At 35.7% G+C, this 19,359-nt stretch overlaps 1 protein-coding gene across 4 annotated transcripts in view; it reads right to left on the bottom strand.

Moving 5' to 3' along the window:
- The window catches only part of LOC131168633 (uncharacterized), an 82,413-nt gene that overhangs the window by 42,446 nt on the left and 20,608 nt on the right, over nt 1–19,359 (bottom strand). For all 4 annotated transcript variants that reach the window (XM_058128225.1, XM_058128226.1, XM_058128223.1 and 1 more), the window contains exons 11-14: nt 5,028–5,127; nt 3,981–4,055; nt 3,727–3,861; nt 638–727 (exon numbers count right to left, since the gene is read on the bottom strand). In XM_058128225.1, coding sequence (XP_057984208.1) covers nt 638–727; nt 3,727–3,861; nt 3,981–4,055; nt 5,028–5,127 — 400 coding nt within the window. The remainder of the gene's footprint in view (nt 1–637; nt 728–3,726; nt 3,862–3,980; nt 4,056–5,027; nt 5,128–19,359) is intronic.

Here is a 19,359-nt window from a genome sequence, read left to right as displayed (position 1 = left end):
TTTCTCAACAGATTTATTCATCTGTCTACTACTACTGCTACTGACACTCTGGCCACTACTGCTACAATTGTTACTGCTACTATTGCTACTGTTCCTGTTCCACCTGCTACTAATCCTGTGCTGCTGCTCCTACTACTAATGCTGCTGCTCCTACTACTACTACTCCTACTAATACATCTTCTACTAGTGCTTCTGCTAACAACTACTCTTCCTCCTGCTCCTCCTCCTACAACTACAACTACTAGAATTCCTGCTACTACTACACCTACTCCTAGAATAATATGACTAAGTACATTCCTCAAACCTAAGTCTACTGTGTCTAGAGATCCCCTAATATCATCACCCCCAAATTCTTCCATCACTAGTTGAAAATCATCATATATGGTCCTTGATCATGAACAATAATTTGGTTTCATTATTCTCCACAATTCCACCACCATATCCATATGCTTTCTCAAGGTTGATGAAAAGTTGAAAACCTTTTAAAAAATTTCTCTCTGAACTGGTTTTTTCCAAACCAGGTTCTGTGACCAATCATGCTGTCAATTTGTCATTAAGTCAAACAAATTTCTAATGCCTTTTGATTTACTGCATTTTATGTAATTACAGGTTACATATTGTGCCAATTAAAAAATACCTTCTGGAAAAATTGCACTAGCTTGTTAGCAAATGGAATGACTTCATTAACACGCCCAATAAGAACAGATATTGAATTCATAATCTGAACCTGAAAATAAATGAAAAAAAAAAGAAAGATTAATTTAAATTTATCAAAGGGGGAGGATATCAAGAATTCATTCAGAAAACAAATATGTAGAAATCAAGGTTCGATAGCGCAATTTTTTCTTTGTTCACAATAAGGCTATTCAAACATAAAATTTGCTTTAACAAATCACAACATGATGTTTGCTTTTGGTCACAGTCACATTGTTAACATGATGCTCTCTTCATAAAGATGCACGAATCTCCACTTGTTCGCCAAAAAAAATGTACAGCATGGATTAAGAAGTGCATTTCAAGAACATTTTCCGTCACCAAGGTTTATAAGAAATTAAGAATAAAGTAGGCATGACAATCAGAATACATCAATTGATTTGGACGAGTGAACCATGTGAATAAATTTTAAACAGAAACTTCAAATATATATGTTTAAGGTGGTTTGGCCATGTGCAATGGAAACCAATGAATGCAAAAAAGCAAAGCAGCAATACAATTCAAGTAAGAAGTGACTAGAGGACACCAGGACCCAAAAATTAAGGTTGAAGTAGTAGGAATTTTTTTTTTTTTTGAGTATTCAACGGTGGATAACCTAGGCAGAAGAACTTAGTGGGGAAAGAGAGAGAGAGAGAGAAAGAGAGAGAATTTCATGTAGCTAATTAATATGAGTGCTCTGCTAATTAGAGCCTTCAAAGAAGGATCCTGGGTGCTTTATGTGATTGAGAAGGATTTGGCTTCCAAATTAATTTAGCCTCTACATGGAGCAACCAATACCTTAAAAGCCATGGTAATCTACTGGGATGGTTCACTCCTACCAACATGAGTTTTATTGAATTTGGATGGTTGGACTACCCAAATAAAGAATATAAATTCATGGTTATGCCACTAGCATAGGCATGTAATTTTATAGTTCTCAATGTCCACACAACATATTGTATATAATCATCAAGAAGTAATAATTGATGTGCATGAGTCCAGACAAAATGATATAAACTTATTCAAAGGACTGTTAAGTATGGACACAGCCCTACAAAACATCAAAAAAGTATATAAAATAAATAAGTCAGAGTTGCATTATCATATCACATGCACATAACTTATATCAGCAACATAGCATGGTACGTATATCACATTTGGTAACAAAATCAATAAATAGATGTGGATACAAGCTGGAATCATCTTATTCTAGAAACTGCACAATATGCAAAGGGAAGACTTATATTTCAGAATTATCAAGGGGTATTTGTAAACCAATGCATTAGGATAGCATTCTAATAATGTTACGTGATTATATAAATGAAACACTCACCAATTATAGAACATTTGAATGGCACAAAGATGATACGCAGTATATTTATATACTAAGAATACTTCAAAATGTTCTAGCAAAAATAAGTAAATAAATAAAAGATGCATCCAGAGCATAGCCCAACACACAGAAAGCTCATCCATTGTCTGAAATGACGCCATTACGAAAGGGCAGAGTTTTAAAAGGTGAAGGCATAAAGCGAGTTGTAAGCCTCGAGGCATTGAGGTGTAAGACTTTTTAGAATTTAATTTTTAATTTTTAATTTTAAATATATACAGATTCATTATATATCAAAATAAATATGAAATTTTTTAAAATAATTTACAGATTTTATTGTTTGAATTTTAAAACTGAAAAATAGTAAGGAAAAAAGAATCTAAAGTGTAAATACATAAATTTGCCATATGCCCATGGCATGGACTATAATGAAACAGCCGCGTGCACACTTAATAGAAATGACACGAGGGTACAAAAAGGGGTCAGGGGGCTGCTCTTCTGTAGACTGGGAGAACACTTAGATGAGAACATACTTGAGATACGAGAGACAGAAATTGTCGAGACGCAAGGCGAGAGAAATTCTCAAAGACGCCAATCAGTCCGTTGGATAAAGAAGATTAGGAAATGTATTCTGCAAGAGAGACGATGGCGTCGGAGGAGTCTTGCTGGAGAAGATTGACACAGCATTTTCAAAGAGAGGCTTTGTTGAATGGGATGTTTCGTGGAGGGGGATGCTCCATGCAGGAGCTGCCATCATCGAGGAGGGACAGAGCCTGCACGAACAAAGGGAATTTGTGCCCTAATATGCTATTTTCTATTTTAAAAATATTTTTTATATTTTAGAGAACAGGTTGATGTGGGGATCAATATGTGTATGCCTTAAACTCTGCGGCGTGAAAGGCGCATTTTTTTTGGCTGAGGGGTATGCCCAGCTACAAAAGGCATACACATATCGGGAGTTTCACATTTTAAAATACATCTTGGGACATTTTAGCTTGAAAACGCATTGAGGCGCACCAACGCCTTTTAAAACACTGCAAAAGAGAATGGTAAACATTCAAAACCAACCATAATTTCCCCAATACCCTAAACATGATCCTTGATGCAACCAAAAAAAAATCTGTATTAAAAAATAATTTAAACAAAATGGAAACAATTAAAATATCATTTAGAACATTTTTAAATAATTTCAATAGCAAACATAATATGCACATGGAACAAGGCAACAGATTACATCAATGGTTCATTGTCATCCTCCCTCATTCCTTTCAACCAAGCAATACAAAAAGGGGCATCTTATAAAGAAACAGGATATTCATTGCCTTAAAAATCCCATCTTCAAAACATTAATGCAAGCAAGAATAAAAAATCATTAATCACCATGCGCATTTCCCTCATCATTTGCAAAACATACACAATTTGACAACATTGGAATTCAAACTGAACAACTGAACAATGGCAATTATAAACCCGCATCATATTCATGCATGCTTAGTAGCTTCTACACCAACTTCAAAATTTAGAACAACAATCTGCATAGATAACAATAAGCAGGGGAGAGGAAAAGAGGGAAAGATATAACCGGCGAGAGACACCAATAAAAATGTCTCACAAATCAATCAATGAATAAAACTGCAGTCAGCAGAAAAAAGACAATTCTAGCAACTGATGAACAGTGAAGTGAACCAGCTGCAATAATTTACCTTTGAATCGAATTCCTGGACCTCCTCAAACAATTTAAAACATGAATCCCAACAGACAGGCAGAAGATCAGTAAAATCTTGCTCAGAAAAGTTTGCATCTTCTATGAGTAAGAACAACGATCGACATGCAGCGAGCTGAAATAATGGAAGTACAATTATGAGGATTGAACAAATACAATGAATATGCAAATGCAGAAAATTATAAAATATGACATATAGACAATGGGGCAAGACCGAAAATGCATGCTTCCTACCCTGACTGCGAGGTCCTTGTCCTGGAGCAATCTGATCAAAGCACAGTATACAGGTCTTTTTGTGTCATCTTTAATCTGCTGAGTAAACAAGCACCAGAAATGAAAATATTAAAAATGTCACATGGTTAACTTCAGTGTGAATCAGAGACAGAAGACATGACAAAACACAGACATGGCTACTCAAAGTTGCACCATTAACTGTTAGAAGAATGATATGGCCAAAATAAAATATACTAGCAGAATTGATACTAGCAAATGGTTAACTAATATTTCGCCAACTGCAAGCCCCCTAAAAAACTGATCATAACTCCCAATTTCTTCAAAAGTGACATTTTTATTTTACTAAGTATGGAACAACTAATTCTCAAAAATTAAAAAAGAAAATCCTTGTTCTGCTTTCAAGCACTGCAAATCTTCTCAATCTTTTGCTTAAGTAAACAGAAATAGAAACAGTAAATGAATCTCATGTCATAAGAGACTTGCTTAATGGCTAAACAAATGGGCGGAGACCTAACTTTATATTGCTTTTTTAACATTTTTCTAGAAGGAAACTACAGCAACAAAAATATAATGGGAAAGGATTCAAGCAAACACAGTTCTGTAATCAAGTATGCTTTGGGAGAAGCACGCCATTCCAGAGAGACAATGAGAACATGCTTGGAGCAAATCAAGCGTTCTATGAAAATAAAAACATAAATTATTTAATAGATCTCTGTTTGCATAAAAGCTATAATTTAAGTCTTGGGCCAGATAGAGGTCGTTTTGGAATAGTTTGTTTGGGCTGAGGAATATGCTACACAAGTAAAAACCTTCATTTTTACTCCCCATGCCAAATAACCCAGCTACTTTCAAGAATTCTATTTCCAAAATTAGTGTGTGCATGCTCAGAGGCAGAGAGTACTACAAATAAAGCATCAGTCCACCAAAAATATGGTGTTTTATCTACAACCACAAATTGCATTGTCCAAGAATGAGGCACTAGTGCTTGAAAAACATGAAAATGAACCAAAAATTACAGTTCTCATACTATTAGCTCAGATTGCATACCTCAGAAACCCATTGCCCAAGTATCAGGGCAACTTTCCGATGAATGATGCGAAGATTTGGATGATCATTTGTGAGCTCCAGGGATAAGGCACCATTAAACCTGCAACAAGTAATTTCTCAGGGTAGAAAGGAATAAACCATCACTAAATATACATTAGAGACATAAACAAAGAAACAAACAGATGTAGACACAGCTGTATAAAAACATTTGTATGGCATTTACACACAAGGAAATACAAAAAACATAATTTCTGATATTGGCTCCAAGTAACTGACTTTCACAGAATTAATTAAATTACAAAGGGGAATTATAGTATTGCCCAACTCCAGGCTATGTCCAATTACTTTTATTGCTATCTTTTGCTTTCTTGAAGTTACACTGGCCACTAGATCCATTTCCAGCAAACTAGTATTCCTTGTCTTAACAGCTCTATTTCCTCTCACTAAAAACCAGCTTGAGCAAACATAATTTAAGGGCATTTTTTATACAGATTACAACAAACAACAACAACAACAAGCCTTAAATCCCACTAGGTGGGGTCGGCTACATGAATCCTTTTCTACCAATTCACCTGATCAAGAATGTTTTCCTCTATTAGATTAAGGGCTGTTAAATCTTTCCTCACCACCTCATACCAAGTTATTTTAGGCCTACCCGTACCCCTTTTCATGCCAAAAACAATAACTAACTCGCTCCTCCTCACAGGTGCTCTACTAGGTCTACGTTTCAAATGCCTAAACAATATAAGTCGTCCCTCGCTTATCTTGTTTTCAACCAATGCTATGTCCAAATTTATTTATTTTTATTATGTCGCGGGAACTCCAGCCACCAACAAGCCACATTGGACCCCCCAATGTGGCACGAAGATATCCAGTTTAATCTTCTCTATTGCTACTCTTCACATTACTGAAATTACATTTCATATATTCTGTCTTATTCCTACTTATCTTAAACCCTTTAGACTCTAATGTGGCTCTCCAAAGTTCCAGCTTAGATTCCACTTTGCTCCTAGTATTACCAATCAACACAATATCATCTGCAAACAACATTATACAAAGGGATCTAATTTTGGATATTCCTAGTTAGTTCATCAATTACAAAAATAAAATGATAAGGACTCAAAGTAGAACCTTGATGTACACCTATTGCGATTAGAAACTCTCTAAATTCTCCTCCTATAATCCTAACACTAGTCACTCCTCTATCATACATATCCTTAATAACCTCCATATATCTACTGTAAACTCCCTTCTTTTCTAAGACCCACCAAAGAGCTTCCCCTAAGTACTTTATTATACATGGTTTTAAATAACGTTCGTTACGTAACGGAAATCGAAGGCTCCGAAACCGATACGGGCCATTATTGCGGAGCGGAAAAAATTCATTGCTGTAACGGTCCGTAACAGCCGTTACCCAACGTTACACTTCGTTACAGACCGTTACATGGCTGACAGCTTGCAAGTATTTTGAATCCCTAAAGCAGGCCTTCCGCTGCTTTGCCCCTCTCCCAACCACCCATCTGCCATTCAATCTAACATTCAAAGAGCAAAATAAAAAACTTACCTTGAACTTTTATTGGCCGAAGCTAAATAAGAAGGCTTCACTTCTTCGAAGCCTGAGAATGAGCAGATCTACTCATCTTCGCAGCCTTGCAAGAGTTGCAGACTTGCAGCAACTTGGCGAGTCACCGGTGACAGCTCTGCAGCACCTCCACCACCTCTGCGAGTCACCGATAGCCCTTCAAAAGCTCCCTCCGCCAGTCGTCGCCACTCGCCACCGGCCAGCCCTTTGTTTTCGGCTTTAGAGCTTGGAGTCATCGGCCGTTCGGGCTTCGAGGCTCCTCTGAGTCCTCTCTCAATCTCAGACTCTCTGCTGCGCTCTCAAGTCTCAAGACTCGACTTCTCCTCCACTCTCCAGCCAGCGTATGAGATCAGCTTTAGAGTCAATCAGTCAACACCCACTGCCACTTAAACTCTTCATTTTGTTTTTCTTTTAAAAAAATTATATTTTGTTGTAAATTATGCATGTTAAATTGAATTTTTTAAAAAAAAAAAAAATTTAATAGAGTAAAAAATTAGAAATCAATAATAATCATATGTAAAATAAAATATTCTTGATTCATGAATATTTTAATTGTCTTTTTTTTTTTTTGAAAAGTAATTATGAAAATCTAGTTCCATCACATATTTCTTTTTTCTTAATATTTTTTAAGTTTTAAAACATCATTTTGACATTAAATTTAAAATTAGGTAAACTAGATCTTTACATGATCTATTTTTTGTTTTTAGTTATCAAATAAAGTAAAAATTGATAACTTAATAAACAAAATTTTAACCTAATAGTTAATACATTAATAATTCATATTTTTACTACTAGAATTTGTAGAAAAAATTTATTTTAATCCATATACTGAGAAAATGCTTAAAAAGTTAAATAGTCAATATGTACTGTGTGGATTTCTATTAGTGATGTATATGAAAGTAGAGCAAAAGTCTTTTTCACCTTTAAAATTACAATGTTAATTTCTTATAGTTATAAATGAAAATAAAATCAAGTTATAAAAAATAATGAAAATATCTTTTTAAAGATAAAAGAATATATTTTTTTGTAATTATTTCTACACTTTAAAGATATGTATTTATTGAAATCCTTTCAACACGAGAACACATCCCTTAAATAAATGCATAAACACTCTTATTTTACTAATAAATAAAATATCTAATATTTAATAATTTTATTTATTTAAATATTTTAAATAAACATTACTTATTATTTTTAATCAAATATTATATTTTATTTTTACGTAATAAGTATTTAAAATTAGGACTATTTAGTATTACTATTTAATATTTACTAAATTACTAATTATATTATACCTGCAATTTTTTTAGAAAGGTTGTAACTTTGTATTTTCTCTATGTTCTGTGTAGAGATCATCAAATCAATTCTATCAAGATGTCATGTGATAAGAGGAAATGAGAACATACCTAGTGAGGATATTGGATGGCATTTTGGTACTGCGGTGGACGATAATAGACAAGTTATTATGCGTAAGTTATGTGGGAAGATAATTAAATGAGGCATTACACGCTTGAAACAACACTTGGCACATTAAAAGGGTCAAGTAGCTGGATGCTCAAATGTGACCATGCAAGTAATAGAACAAATGATGAAACATCTACAACAGTATGCTGAAAAGAAAAGAGATAAACAAAAAATGCAAGAAGAAGCAGAAGCCCAAATTAAAGGAGATTTTGAGAATTTGGGCGATGAAGAAGACTTGGAAGAAGAAAGTATGAGATTTGCTCAACAAGAAAGCATGCGATCGCAACAACAATGGGAAGAGAGAGAAAGCTTTCGAGCAAGAAGAACTGGAAGGGATAATATTTATGAAGAGGGAGGTGGCTCTGGCAGTGATGCTACCAGTTGTTTCAGTAGAGCAGGAGCTCGATCTTATAGTGGTCGAGAAGCTGGAGGTAGTGGACGACAATGGACCAATCCCGATGCCCCTGAAGCTAGACTAAAGACAATGGATCCTATTTTAGAAGAAAGAGTGCAAAACAACCAAAAATCAACACTAAGTTACTGAAAGGTTTAAGAAGTAAATTAGGAAAAGCAGTTGGAAAATTCCTAATTTATAATCGGATTCCAGCGAATGTAGCTGACTCTATTTATGCAGCCTATGCTTGATATTGCTACAGAGGTTGGAAAGGGGGTGAAGGGTCCATCACCCCATGAGGTATCTGAAATTTATATGGAGCAAGAGTATCAAAAAATGAAAAATTATATAGCTTCTTTTGCTGAAATTTGAAAGGAGAGAAGTGTAACCCTTATGTGTGATGATTGATCAGGACCAACTTGAAAACACGTTATAAACTTTTTAATTTATTGCGATAGAGGCACCATGTTTCATAAATTAGTTGATGCCTCTGATGTGCCAAGCAGAACAGCTGAATATTATTTCAAGTAATTTTCTAATTTTAATTGTATATGCAAATAGTATTATGAACTTATATGTTTTTAATTAAATAGTGGTAATTATTGAATTTATAATTTCATTTCAGATTAATGGACGAGATGGTTAAAGAAATTGGAGAGGAAAATGTTGTCCAAGTAGTAACTGATAATGAAGCTGCAATGAAGGCAGGAGGAAAATTATTAATGCAAAAGAGGACCAATCTCTATTTGACAGCATGTGCAGCTCATTGCATAAACCTTATTCTTGAAGATATTGGTAAGAAAAGTAACACGAAGAAGGTCTTAGAAGATGCAAGAACAATAACCTCCTTTATTTCCAACCACACATGGACAGTGAATTTCACAAAGAAATTCACAAATAATAGAGAGTTCCTTCGCCCTACCATCACTCGATTTGCCACCAACTTCATTACTTTGGAGACTATTGTCGGGCATAAACAAGCATTAAGGGAAATGTTTACATCTGATGCTTGAAAAAACTCAAGGTTTGGGATGGCAAGATCAGGCCCAACATATGATTCGAAGAAGATTATCTTAGACAAAGAGTTTTGACAAAAGGCCTCCGATATAATTAAAGTGCAAGAACCCTTAGTGAAAGTTCTTAAATTGGTTGATTGTGATGAAAAACAAACCATGGGTTTTATATACGAGGCAATTGATAGGGCGAAGTTGGTCATTCAAAAAGATTGTCGGTTCTACAAAAACTATTGGAAAATTATTGACAACCGGTGGAGTTTTCGATTGCACCAAGATTTGCACGCTACTGGTAAATGTAAATCAAATACTATTTGAACTTTTAAATTATGCATAGTTGCATTAAAAAACTATTGATTAATATGTTTCTAAATTTAATTGTAGAATATTTTTTGAACCCACAATTTCTTTATGGTGCCCCACCCTCTCTTGAAGTTGCTAGAGAAGTCATGGATGGAGTTAAAAAAGTGATAACCAAGTTGGTACCCAATATAGATACTCAAATTCAGGTTATTAATCAAGTAAGTATTGATTCCATTAAATTGAATAATGAATTGTTCTAGTATTCTGTAATACTTTCTAGAATAATTATTCATACATCTAATTGATTAATTATATTTCACAATCATCCTTTTTCAGCTATTGCTATATCGAGATAGGCAAAAGACTTTTAAAACCTCGTTGGCTCAAAAGGCAATGAAACAAACAAATCCTGGTAAATATAGGCTACATAGCTAAATAATGGATGAATAGCTCTATTTTCTCTCTCTATGTTCAAATTTGACTTTTGAAATATATGCTATACTGACATAAAACTCTTTTTAATTATTCATGCAGCCGAATGGTGGATTCATTATGGCTTGTGTGCTCCTAAGCTCCAAAGAATAGCAATCAGAGTTCTTAACCAGACCACATCAGCTTTGAACTATGAGCTTAATTGGAGCACCTTTAGCCTCATCTATACGAAAACAAGAAATAGATACAAGTACATAAGACTACACAAACTTGTTTTCGTACATTACAACATGAGGTTAAAGTTAAGACGTACAATGAGAAGAAGCCAACGAGAAATTGAACATGCATTCAATCCTATCAATTTAGACTACATTTTCGAAGAAGATGATCTTTTAAGTCAATGGTTAGAGGAGAGAGAGACACCACTACTTGACGGTCAGGATAATTCAAATTGGTTAAATGATGAAGTTGGTGATACTGCAGAAGGAGATGATCAACCACCAATAAACGTGCATGATGATTCAAGTTCAAGCCATGAACGTACACAAAGCGATGACAATCTTGGTTTGAGCCCACCAAGTGATGATGATGGTAATAATGGGTGCTAGAGTTGGGGTTGGGGTTTGGGGGGGTGGTAGTGGTGGTGGTGGTGGTGGCGATGTAGAATATAATTATGGATATGACACAGGGACATCATTTGTAAGGGATATATATCCTTCTGATCGTTATGGACAACATGATATACTTGAAAATTATGACTTGGGTATTCCTCTAGGGAACCAATCTTCACAACCCAGGAGAAAGAGTACTCGTGGTGACCCTAGTGATTCTGCTGAAGATTCATATGGTGTGGTTCGTAATTTTGGCAACTTTGGTTTAGATAGTTCATCATCACAATCATATGGATCTCATCGCATATCCACATTATGCATCTTGTGACTCATGTTTTTATCCTAGTGGATCAGGAATCTCAAGATCCAGTGAGTCTTCTTCTACACACTACCCAGAGCCAGCCCAAGCCTCAACTTATGGACATTATTTAGGATATGGTCAAAGAGGAGATTATGCACCCCCTATATCAGTTGGATTTTCACCACCAATACATTTTCAAGAGCAACAACGAAATGACGCAAACTCGGGTTTATTCAACTATGTATTTCCACAAGGATAGGGAGATAATTTCCAATCCCAATCTCAAGATACAGATGCAAATTATGAAGACCCTCCACGTCATTCTTTTTGGTGGTGACATATGTTATGTTATAAATTTGTAATATTGTATTCATGTATTTTCAACTATTTATTGATATTTGATATTAATCACTTTTTAAATTCATGTATGTATAATGTGTATAATGAGTATTGAGTCTATTGACTCATTTTTAGTAACTTTATAACTTTAATTAATTGATTCTTCATTTTAATTACATTTCTACATTTTTTACAAATTAAAGTAATGTAAACTATAAAAAAATATGTTTTTTTTTCAAACAGCGCACTAAAATTAATATAAAAATCATAATACCTATTAAAAAGAATTTTTAGGTTGAATGAAAGCCTTCAAAATTCATTAAAAATCATGAATTAATGGATTTCATGCTTATTTTTCGATTTTGGAATGGTTGTGCATGCGTGAAAAAAATTCACGACTATTACGCCCGCTTCCTGTTACATAACACCCGCATCTCCCGCATCTCGCGACACCCGCGACTGTTACGCGATGTTACCCACAACCGCGATTTCGAACCATGCTATCATAAGCTTTCTCTAGGTCAATAAAAACCATGTGTAAGTCCCTCTTCTTTTCTTTAAACTTTTCCATTAAACTTCTTGAAAGATAAATAGCTTTTGTTGTTGATCTCTCAGGCATAAAACCAAATTGATTTTTTAAAAATCTTTGTTTATAATCTTATTCTATGTTCAATTACCCTTTTTCATAATTTCATCATATGACTTATAATCTTAATTCCACAATAGTTATTACAATTTTGAATATCGCCTTCGTTTTTGTACAAAGGTACTAATGTACTTTTTCTCCATTTTTCTAGCATTTTCTTGGTTTTAATGATAGTGTTGAATAGATTAGTTAACCAAATAATTCCTTTTTCCCCTAAAAATTTCCAAACTTCAATTTGTATTTTATCTACTCTTGTCGATTTCCCACTTTTCATTTTTTTAATGCCATCTTAACTTCAAGGACTCTAATTTGGCAAATAAATCTCCTATTTTTAGTCTTCTCCTCATTTCTCACTTCCAAGTTCAATTTTTTATTTTGGTTTTCATTAAACAACTTATCAAAGTATCTCCGCTACCTCTCATTTATGTCTTCTTCTCTACTTAATACATTACCATTCTCGTCCTTTATACATTTTAGAACACCTAAATCTTTGCATTTTCTTTCTCTAGCTCTAGCAAGTTTATAAATGTCTATTTCTCCTTCTTTTGTATCTAGTTTAGCATATAAAGTATCATAAGCTCTATGTTTAGCTTCACTAATAGTCTTTTTTGCATTTTTTTCAATATTTCTACAATTTTTCCACATTTTATGCCAATTTCTTTTTGTCTTAACAGCTTTTTGGACTTCTTAATCCCACCACTAACTTCTTTTACCACCCGAGTATCTTCTTTTGGACTCACCTGAAACCTATTTTGCTATTCTAATGATAGAATTTGCCATTTTATTCCAAATAGTATTTGCAACAACCTTATCCCCTAATGTCCAATCACACTTTTTGTTCATCTTATCTTTGAATTTTACTATATTATCTTCCTTCAAGTTCCACCATCTAGTTCTCTTGCGTTGATTTATGCTACTCATCTTCCATTTTTTAAAATGTATTTCTTATACTAAGAATCTATGTTGCATAGCCAAACTTTCACCTGGAATTGCTTTGCAATCCTTACAAGATAGATGATCCACATTCTTAGTTAAGAAGAAATCAATTTGGCTTTTATTATACTCATTCTTGAAGGTTATTAACTGTTCTTCTCTTTTTATAAAACAAGTATTCAATATAACCAAATCGTAAGACATGGCAAAATCTAAGATTGCATCACCAGCCTCATTTTTATCTCCATATCCATGGCCTCCATGTATCCTCTCATATCCCATATTATCCTTTCCAATGTGACCGCTCAAATCAGCTCCTATGAATGTATCTTGAGACATTAGTATCCCTTGTAAAATACAATCCATATCTTCCCAAAATTGTCTTTTACGATTTTTTTGCTTAGCCTATTTGGGGAGCATATGCACTAATTGATGTAGGACGAGAGAGGGTGGCCTAGTCCTATGGTTTCAACCCTCACACAAGCACATACACTCAAGACACTTTAAATTAAGAATTCAGTTATCCAAATATAAACACAATAAATCATGTTATATTTCGCATGTTCAAGTATTTTAAAAAGGTGTATGATGTTGTCCAGAAAATAAGTCCCATGACTTCTTTCACAAAGGAATCAAGTTAAATGCAACAAATATGTTATTCAAAATTTCAAGAATTTAAGTTCTATTGTTAGCAAGCAATATTCCCACAATTGATTTTAAACTAGCAAGTATCAATATTGCAATTTATGGATTAAAAGGGCTTATCAAATATGGAATTTCAGATTTCCAGCAAAGGCCTCAATATAAGCAAGGGTTTACAATATAGAGCAAGGATTCAAACACAAGTACTAAAATTACCAAGAGAATTATTTGGATGACTTGACGTTGTTCAACACAAGTCTTAGACCACGCCAGAAAATTCCTTGGAACAAGCTTTGAAATGAAATGATGGAAGTGGAACTGCTTTAAGTATGTAATGATCAAATGAATGCTGAATTTACCAATCAAAATGTTGGTTGACTTAACGATATTCTACACATGATAGAACTCTCCTAAAGTCCTTCGTGCAAACTTTGAAATGTAACATGTATGCTGCAATGGAATGGTGGATTGTTGGCCTTGGGTGTAACTTGGTGGTGGCCGTGTGGGTGATGGAGGTAAGTCGTAAAGGTGGGATAGGGATGGAGTCGCTGGATAGAATAGTGGTCTCTCACCACCTGATATCCGAGAAGAACGGCGTAGCCTCTCACTACACAATCACAAGGATTGGACAAAGCTTAACAAGCTTCAACAAAGGAATTTCCTTTCAATATCAATATTTTTCTCTCTACATAGTTCTTACAATGAAGGGGTATATATAAGCTAGCATGGGGAGAGAAGATTAGCTAGCATGGGGGACACAAACAATTAACACTAACAATTCCCACACAAGCTTGAAGGACACAAATAATAAAGACACCAACTTACTAGACACATTAATTACTCTTACAAGTTACTAACAAAATAAACGCTCCAACTTTCTAGACATAATAAATACTAAGCACAACTTACTAACACTCCAACTCACTAGACATACACAATATCCTAACATACACATGCAAGCAAGTTGTCTTGCATGTTTACAAATTAAATACAAACAAAGGTCAAAGGGAGACCCAATTTGTGTGGGCCCAATGGAGCCGTGTGGGGCCCACAAGATCGTGTGGGGCCCACATGGGTCTTGAACTCGGACTTACTTCGGCATCTCTACTCGGGTCTTTCTCACAATGAAAATTCTTCTAAACAAGTTTTCAAATAATCCATTCAAAATCTACAAACAATTATGAACCGATGTGGACATTGGGAGGTCATCCACGTGTCAGCATATCAGCAAAGGAAATGTGGACATTGGGAGGCCGTCCACGTGTCACAACATCTGAAAATAAGATAGGTAGGGCATGCTGATCCCCATCATCTCTCCCAGACCCAAAAGAATTCTTCTCTAAAGAATTAGAGGTCAAGTACTGGGAGTAACATTCCGGGTTAAGATGAAGGAGAACTTAAGATTCTAGCTCCTTTCGGGGAGTGGCTTATCTCTCCACTTGACCACGAACTTCCAACATGATCCTGCTTGTGGGAACTTTGCCTAGTCATCCAAGATTGCTTCAAGGTTCTTGGGCATGGGTAAGGGTAGAGAAAAAGGCAATTTTAGGTTTTCAGGTTGAAGAGGAGTGGGGAATGGAGTGGGGTCACCTATAGGGTTAGAAGCTGAAGGTTCTACAAAAGAAGATGCTACAAGAAATGGGTTTAGATTTTCAACATTAAAAACGTTGCTTATGCTAAAATCAACAGGAATATTAAGCATGTAAGCATTAGAACCAGTTTTCTTTAAAATTTTGAAATGATCCATCATGTTAGCATGTAACTTCCTCTCCTTTCCTACAAGAATCTACTCAGAACGAATACGGACTATAACCATATCACCCTTTGAAAATTCTATCAACATGCAATATATATCAGCACAAGATTTATAATGTTCAAAATTCAAATTAACCTTCATTCTTATTTCAGAGTGTAGATTGTGTATATGCTTTGCAAAAGCATCAGTCGGCTCACTCACTCTAGACTTAAGTGGTAGTGGAATAAGATCTACAGGCTAAGGCTTCCTAGGACTAGATCCTATGATAACTTGAAATGGGCTAAGGCGTGTGGTCCTATTCACTACTTCAACTTGCCAATTGGTTTGAGGGTGATAAGCACTAGGACATTTAAGTTTGGTGCCTAACATGGTCCTTAAGGCTTTCAAGAAGTTACCTATGAGCTGTACATCTTCATTGGAAACAATGGTTTTGAGAAACCTACTCTCGATGACAATCTTGTTGGTTGCTCTATCATTGATGCATGTGCTCAAAGTGTTATCTTCCTTGGGATTAGGGAAAGTAGGGCATGCAAGTGGAACTAAACTCTTCTGAAGAAAGTCATGTTCCTTCAATTCATTCACTTGTTTCAGCTCCTCATGCTCTATCAGGGTTCACTCTATGATGTGATAAATGAGGCAGAGATGAATAAGGAACAAGGTCGGTGACATGTTGATTGTCTCTCATGGGATAACTCACTAGGTGGCTCAAAGATGACATCCTTAAACTTAGAAGGTAGGGATGATACTTCTAGTGGTGTTTCCTTCTCAGGAAGGGGTATTTCAGTCTCCTTAGTAACAACCACATTCACTTCCAAGGTATCTTGACTTTTCTGCTCACACATCTTTTTCAAGGATTTTCCACTCGTTTCTTTCTTTTCCTTCTTCTTTTTCTCACTATCTTCCCTTTCAAGCGCCAAGTTCTTGGTAGGACATTGTTCGGAAAAGTATCCTTGTTTATGGCACCTAAAGTACACTACACTGCTAGAACTCGGGTGAGAGGATCCAGTCATGGGTGCTTTTCCTTTGTCCATAGATTGTTGAACTATGGAATTGCTCCCTCAGGAGGTAACTTGACCTGATTGCGCTAGTCAGGACTTGTCATAACTCTGTATCTTTCAAGAGTATGACTCATTTGAAGTGGTATCAAACCGTTTTCCCATGGGCCCTTTAGTCATTTGCTCAAAGTCATGAGCCATATTATAGGTCTGTTCAAGGGATTCAATGTGATAGGGAAACAATTTTTTCCTTAGTTCAGGCTTTAATCCTAGGCAAAATCGAGAAATTTGCTAACTAACAATCTCATAGACACCACATCTTATAGACAACTCATCGAATTGACTCATGTATTTTGAAACAGTCATGCTACCTTGACGCAAGCTGTAAAACTGATCTATAAGGTGCTCTCTATAACTAAGGGGTACATACTTCTCCCTTAACCTATCCTTCATTAGATCCCAATGCTCAATGGGTCTATGATCTAACCTCGCTTCCTGCCTCTCAACATTTATCCAATAGAGTTTGGCTTGCCCCATTAACTTCATTTTTGCAAACTTAACTCGATGAGAGTCGGTCATCTTACACCAATCAAAATAGGAATCCATCCCAGTCAACCAATCTTGGAAGACTTTAGGGTTCATCTGCCCATCATAGGTGGGCGCTTCTATCTTCATTACATCCTTGTAAGGATCACGATGGTCCCTATGGTAAGGTCTCCTAATGTGAAAGTCATCAACGTCATAGTCCTCATCATTCCAATGTTGGGCATAGGGCTCATGACGTGGGGGACTCTTAGCAAAGTCAACTTCACGATTCACTCGCCTTTGTGGAAGGAGGGGAGGTCTTTCTCTAGGAGGCATAGGTCGTTCTCTTTCATCATTAATCCTACAACCTCAATAAGGATTCCTGACTTGAGTAGACATCGTAGGGGTTGGGGAAGGATTCGGACACATTAGGGAAGCCCTTGGAATGGTGTTTGGTCACACAAAGTAGGGTCAAGTGTAAACCTAACCAAACTAAGTTCCAAATATCCAAAATTCAGAATATAGGTGGGCTGTTCTGGGCAAAATCCTGCGGCTGTTTCAGTTTGAAACTGAAATCCTGCGAGCTAAGGAAATGGGACTTTGAGGGTTTAGCCTATTCTAACCTATGCTCTGATACCAAGATGATGTAGGACGCGAGTGGGTGGCCTAGTCCTACGGTTTCAACCCTCACACAAGCACATACACTCAAGACACTTTAAATTAAGAATTCAGTTATCCAAATATAAACACAATAAATCATGCTATATTTCACATGTTCAAGGATTTTAAAAAGGTGTATGATGCTGTCCAGAAAATAAGCCCCATGACTTCGTTCACAAAGGAATCAAGTTAAATGCAACAAATATGTTATTCAAAATTTCAAGAATTTAAGTTCTATTGTTAGCAAGCAATATTCCCACAATTGATTTTATACTATCAAGTATCAATATTGCAATCTATGGATTCAAAGGGCTTATCAAATATAGAATTTCAGACTTCCAGCAAAGGCTTCAATATAAGCAAGGGTTTACAAAATATAGCACGGATTCAAACACAAGTACTAAAATTACCAAGAGAATTGTTTGGATAACTTGACGTTGTTCAACACAAGTCTTAGACCACGCCAGAAAATTCCCTAGAACAAGCTTTGAAATGTAATGATGGAAGTGGAACTGCTGTAAGTATGTAATGATCCAAATGAAAGCTGAATTTACCAATCAAAATGATGGTTAACTTGACGATATTCTACAGAAGATAGAACTCTCTTGAAGTCCTTTGTGCAAACTTTGAAATGTAATATGTATGCTGCAATGGAATGGTGAATTGTTGGCCTTGGGTGTAACTTGGTGGTGGCCGTGTGGGTGATGGAGGGAAGTCGTAAAAGTGGGATAGGGATGGAGTCGCTGGATAGAATAGTGGTCTCTCACCACCTGATCTTCGAGAAGAACAACATAGCCTCTCACTACACAATCACAAGGATTGGACAAAGCTTAACAAGCTTCAACAAAGGAATTTCCTTTCAATATCAATATTTTTCTCTCTACATAATTCTTACAATGAAAGGGTATATATAAGCTAGCATGGGGAGACGAGATTAGCTAGCATACGGGACACTAACAATTAACACTAACAATTCCCACACAAGCATAGGTGACACAAATAATAAAGACACCAATTTACTAGACACATTAATTACTCTTACAAGTTACTAACAAAATAAATGCTCCAGCTTTCTAGACACAATAAATACTAAGCACAACTTACTAACGCTCCAACTCACTAGACATACTCACAAAATTTCCTAACATACACATGCAAGCAAGTTGTCTAGCATGTTTACAAATTAAATACAAACAAAAGTCAAAGGGAGGCCCAATTCGTGTGAGCCCAATGGAGCCGTGTGGGGCCCACATGGGTTTTGAACTTGGACGTGCTTCAGCATCTCTACTCGGGTCTTTCTCACATTGAAAAAGTCTTCAAAAGAAGTCTTTAAATAATCCATTCAAAATCTACAAACAAATATGAACCGATGCGGACATCGGGAGGTCATCCACGTGTCAGCATATCAGCAAAGGAAATGTGGACATCAGGAGGCCGTCCACGCGTCACAACATATGAAAATAAGATAGGTAGGGCATGCTAATCCCCATCACTAATGGCGTTCACTATCTCCTTGCCTAAAGCTATCCTAATTTTAATGATCCTATCCCCTATTCTTTTAACATCTACTACATTATCTTTTAGGTCTTTGTCAACAATAATACCCACCTTGTTTTTATGTTTCTCTTTACCAGTGTACCAAAGTTTTAAATCATAATTTTTCAATTTCTCTAGCTTTCTCTCCTACACATTTTGTCTCTTGAAGGAAGATCAAGTTAATTTTCCTTCTAAACATT

Source organism: Malania oleifera, chromosome 11 (assembly GCF_029873635.1).
Source record: "Malania oleifera isolate guangnan ecotype guangnan chromosome 11, ASM2987363v1, whole genome shotgun sequence".
Lineage (NCBI taxonomy): Eukaryota > Viridiplantae > Streptophyta > Magnoliopsida > Santalales > Ximeniaceae > Malania > Malania oleifera.
The sequence above is the reverse complement of the archived record's forward strand: the minus strand, read 5'-3'. Positions and strand labels throughout refer to the sequence as shown.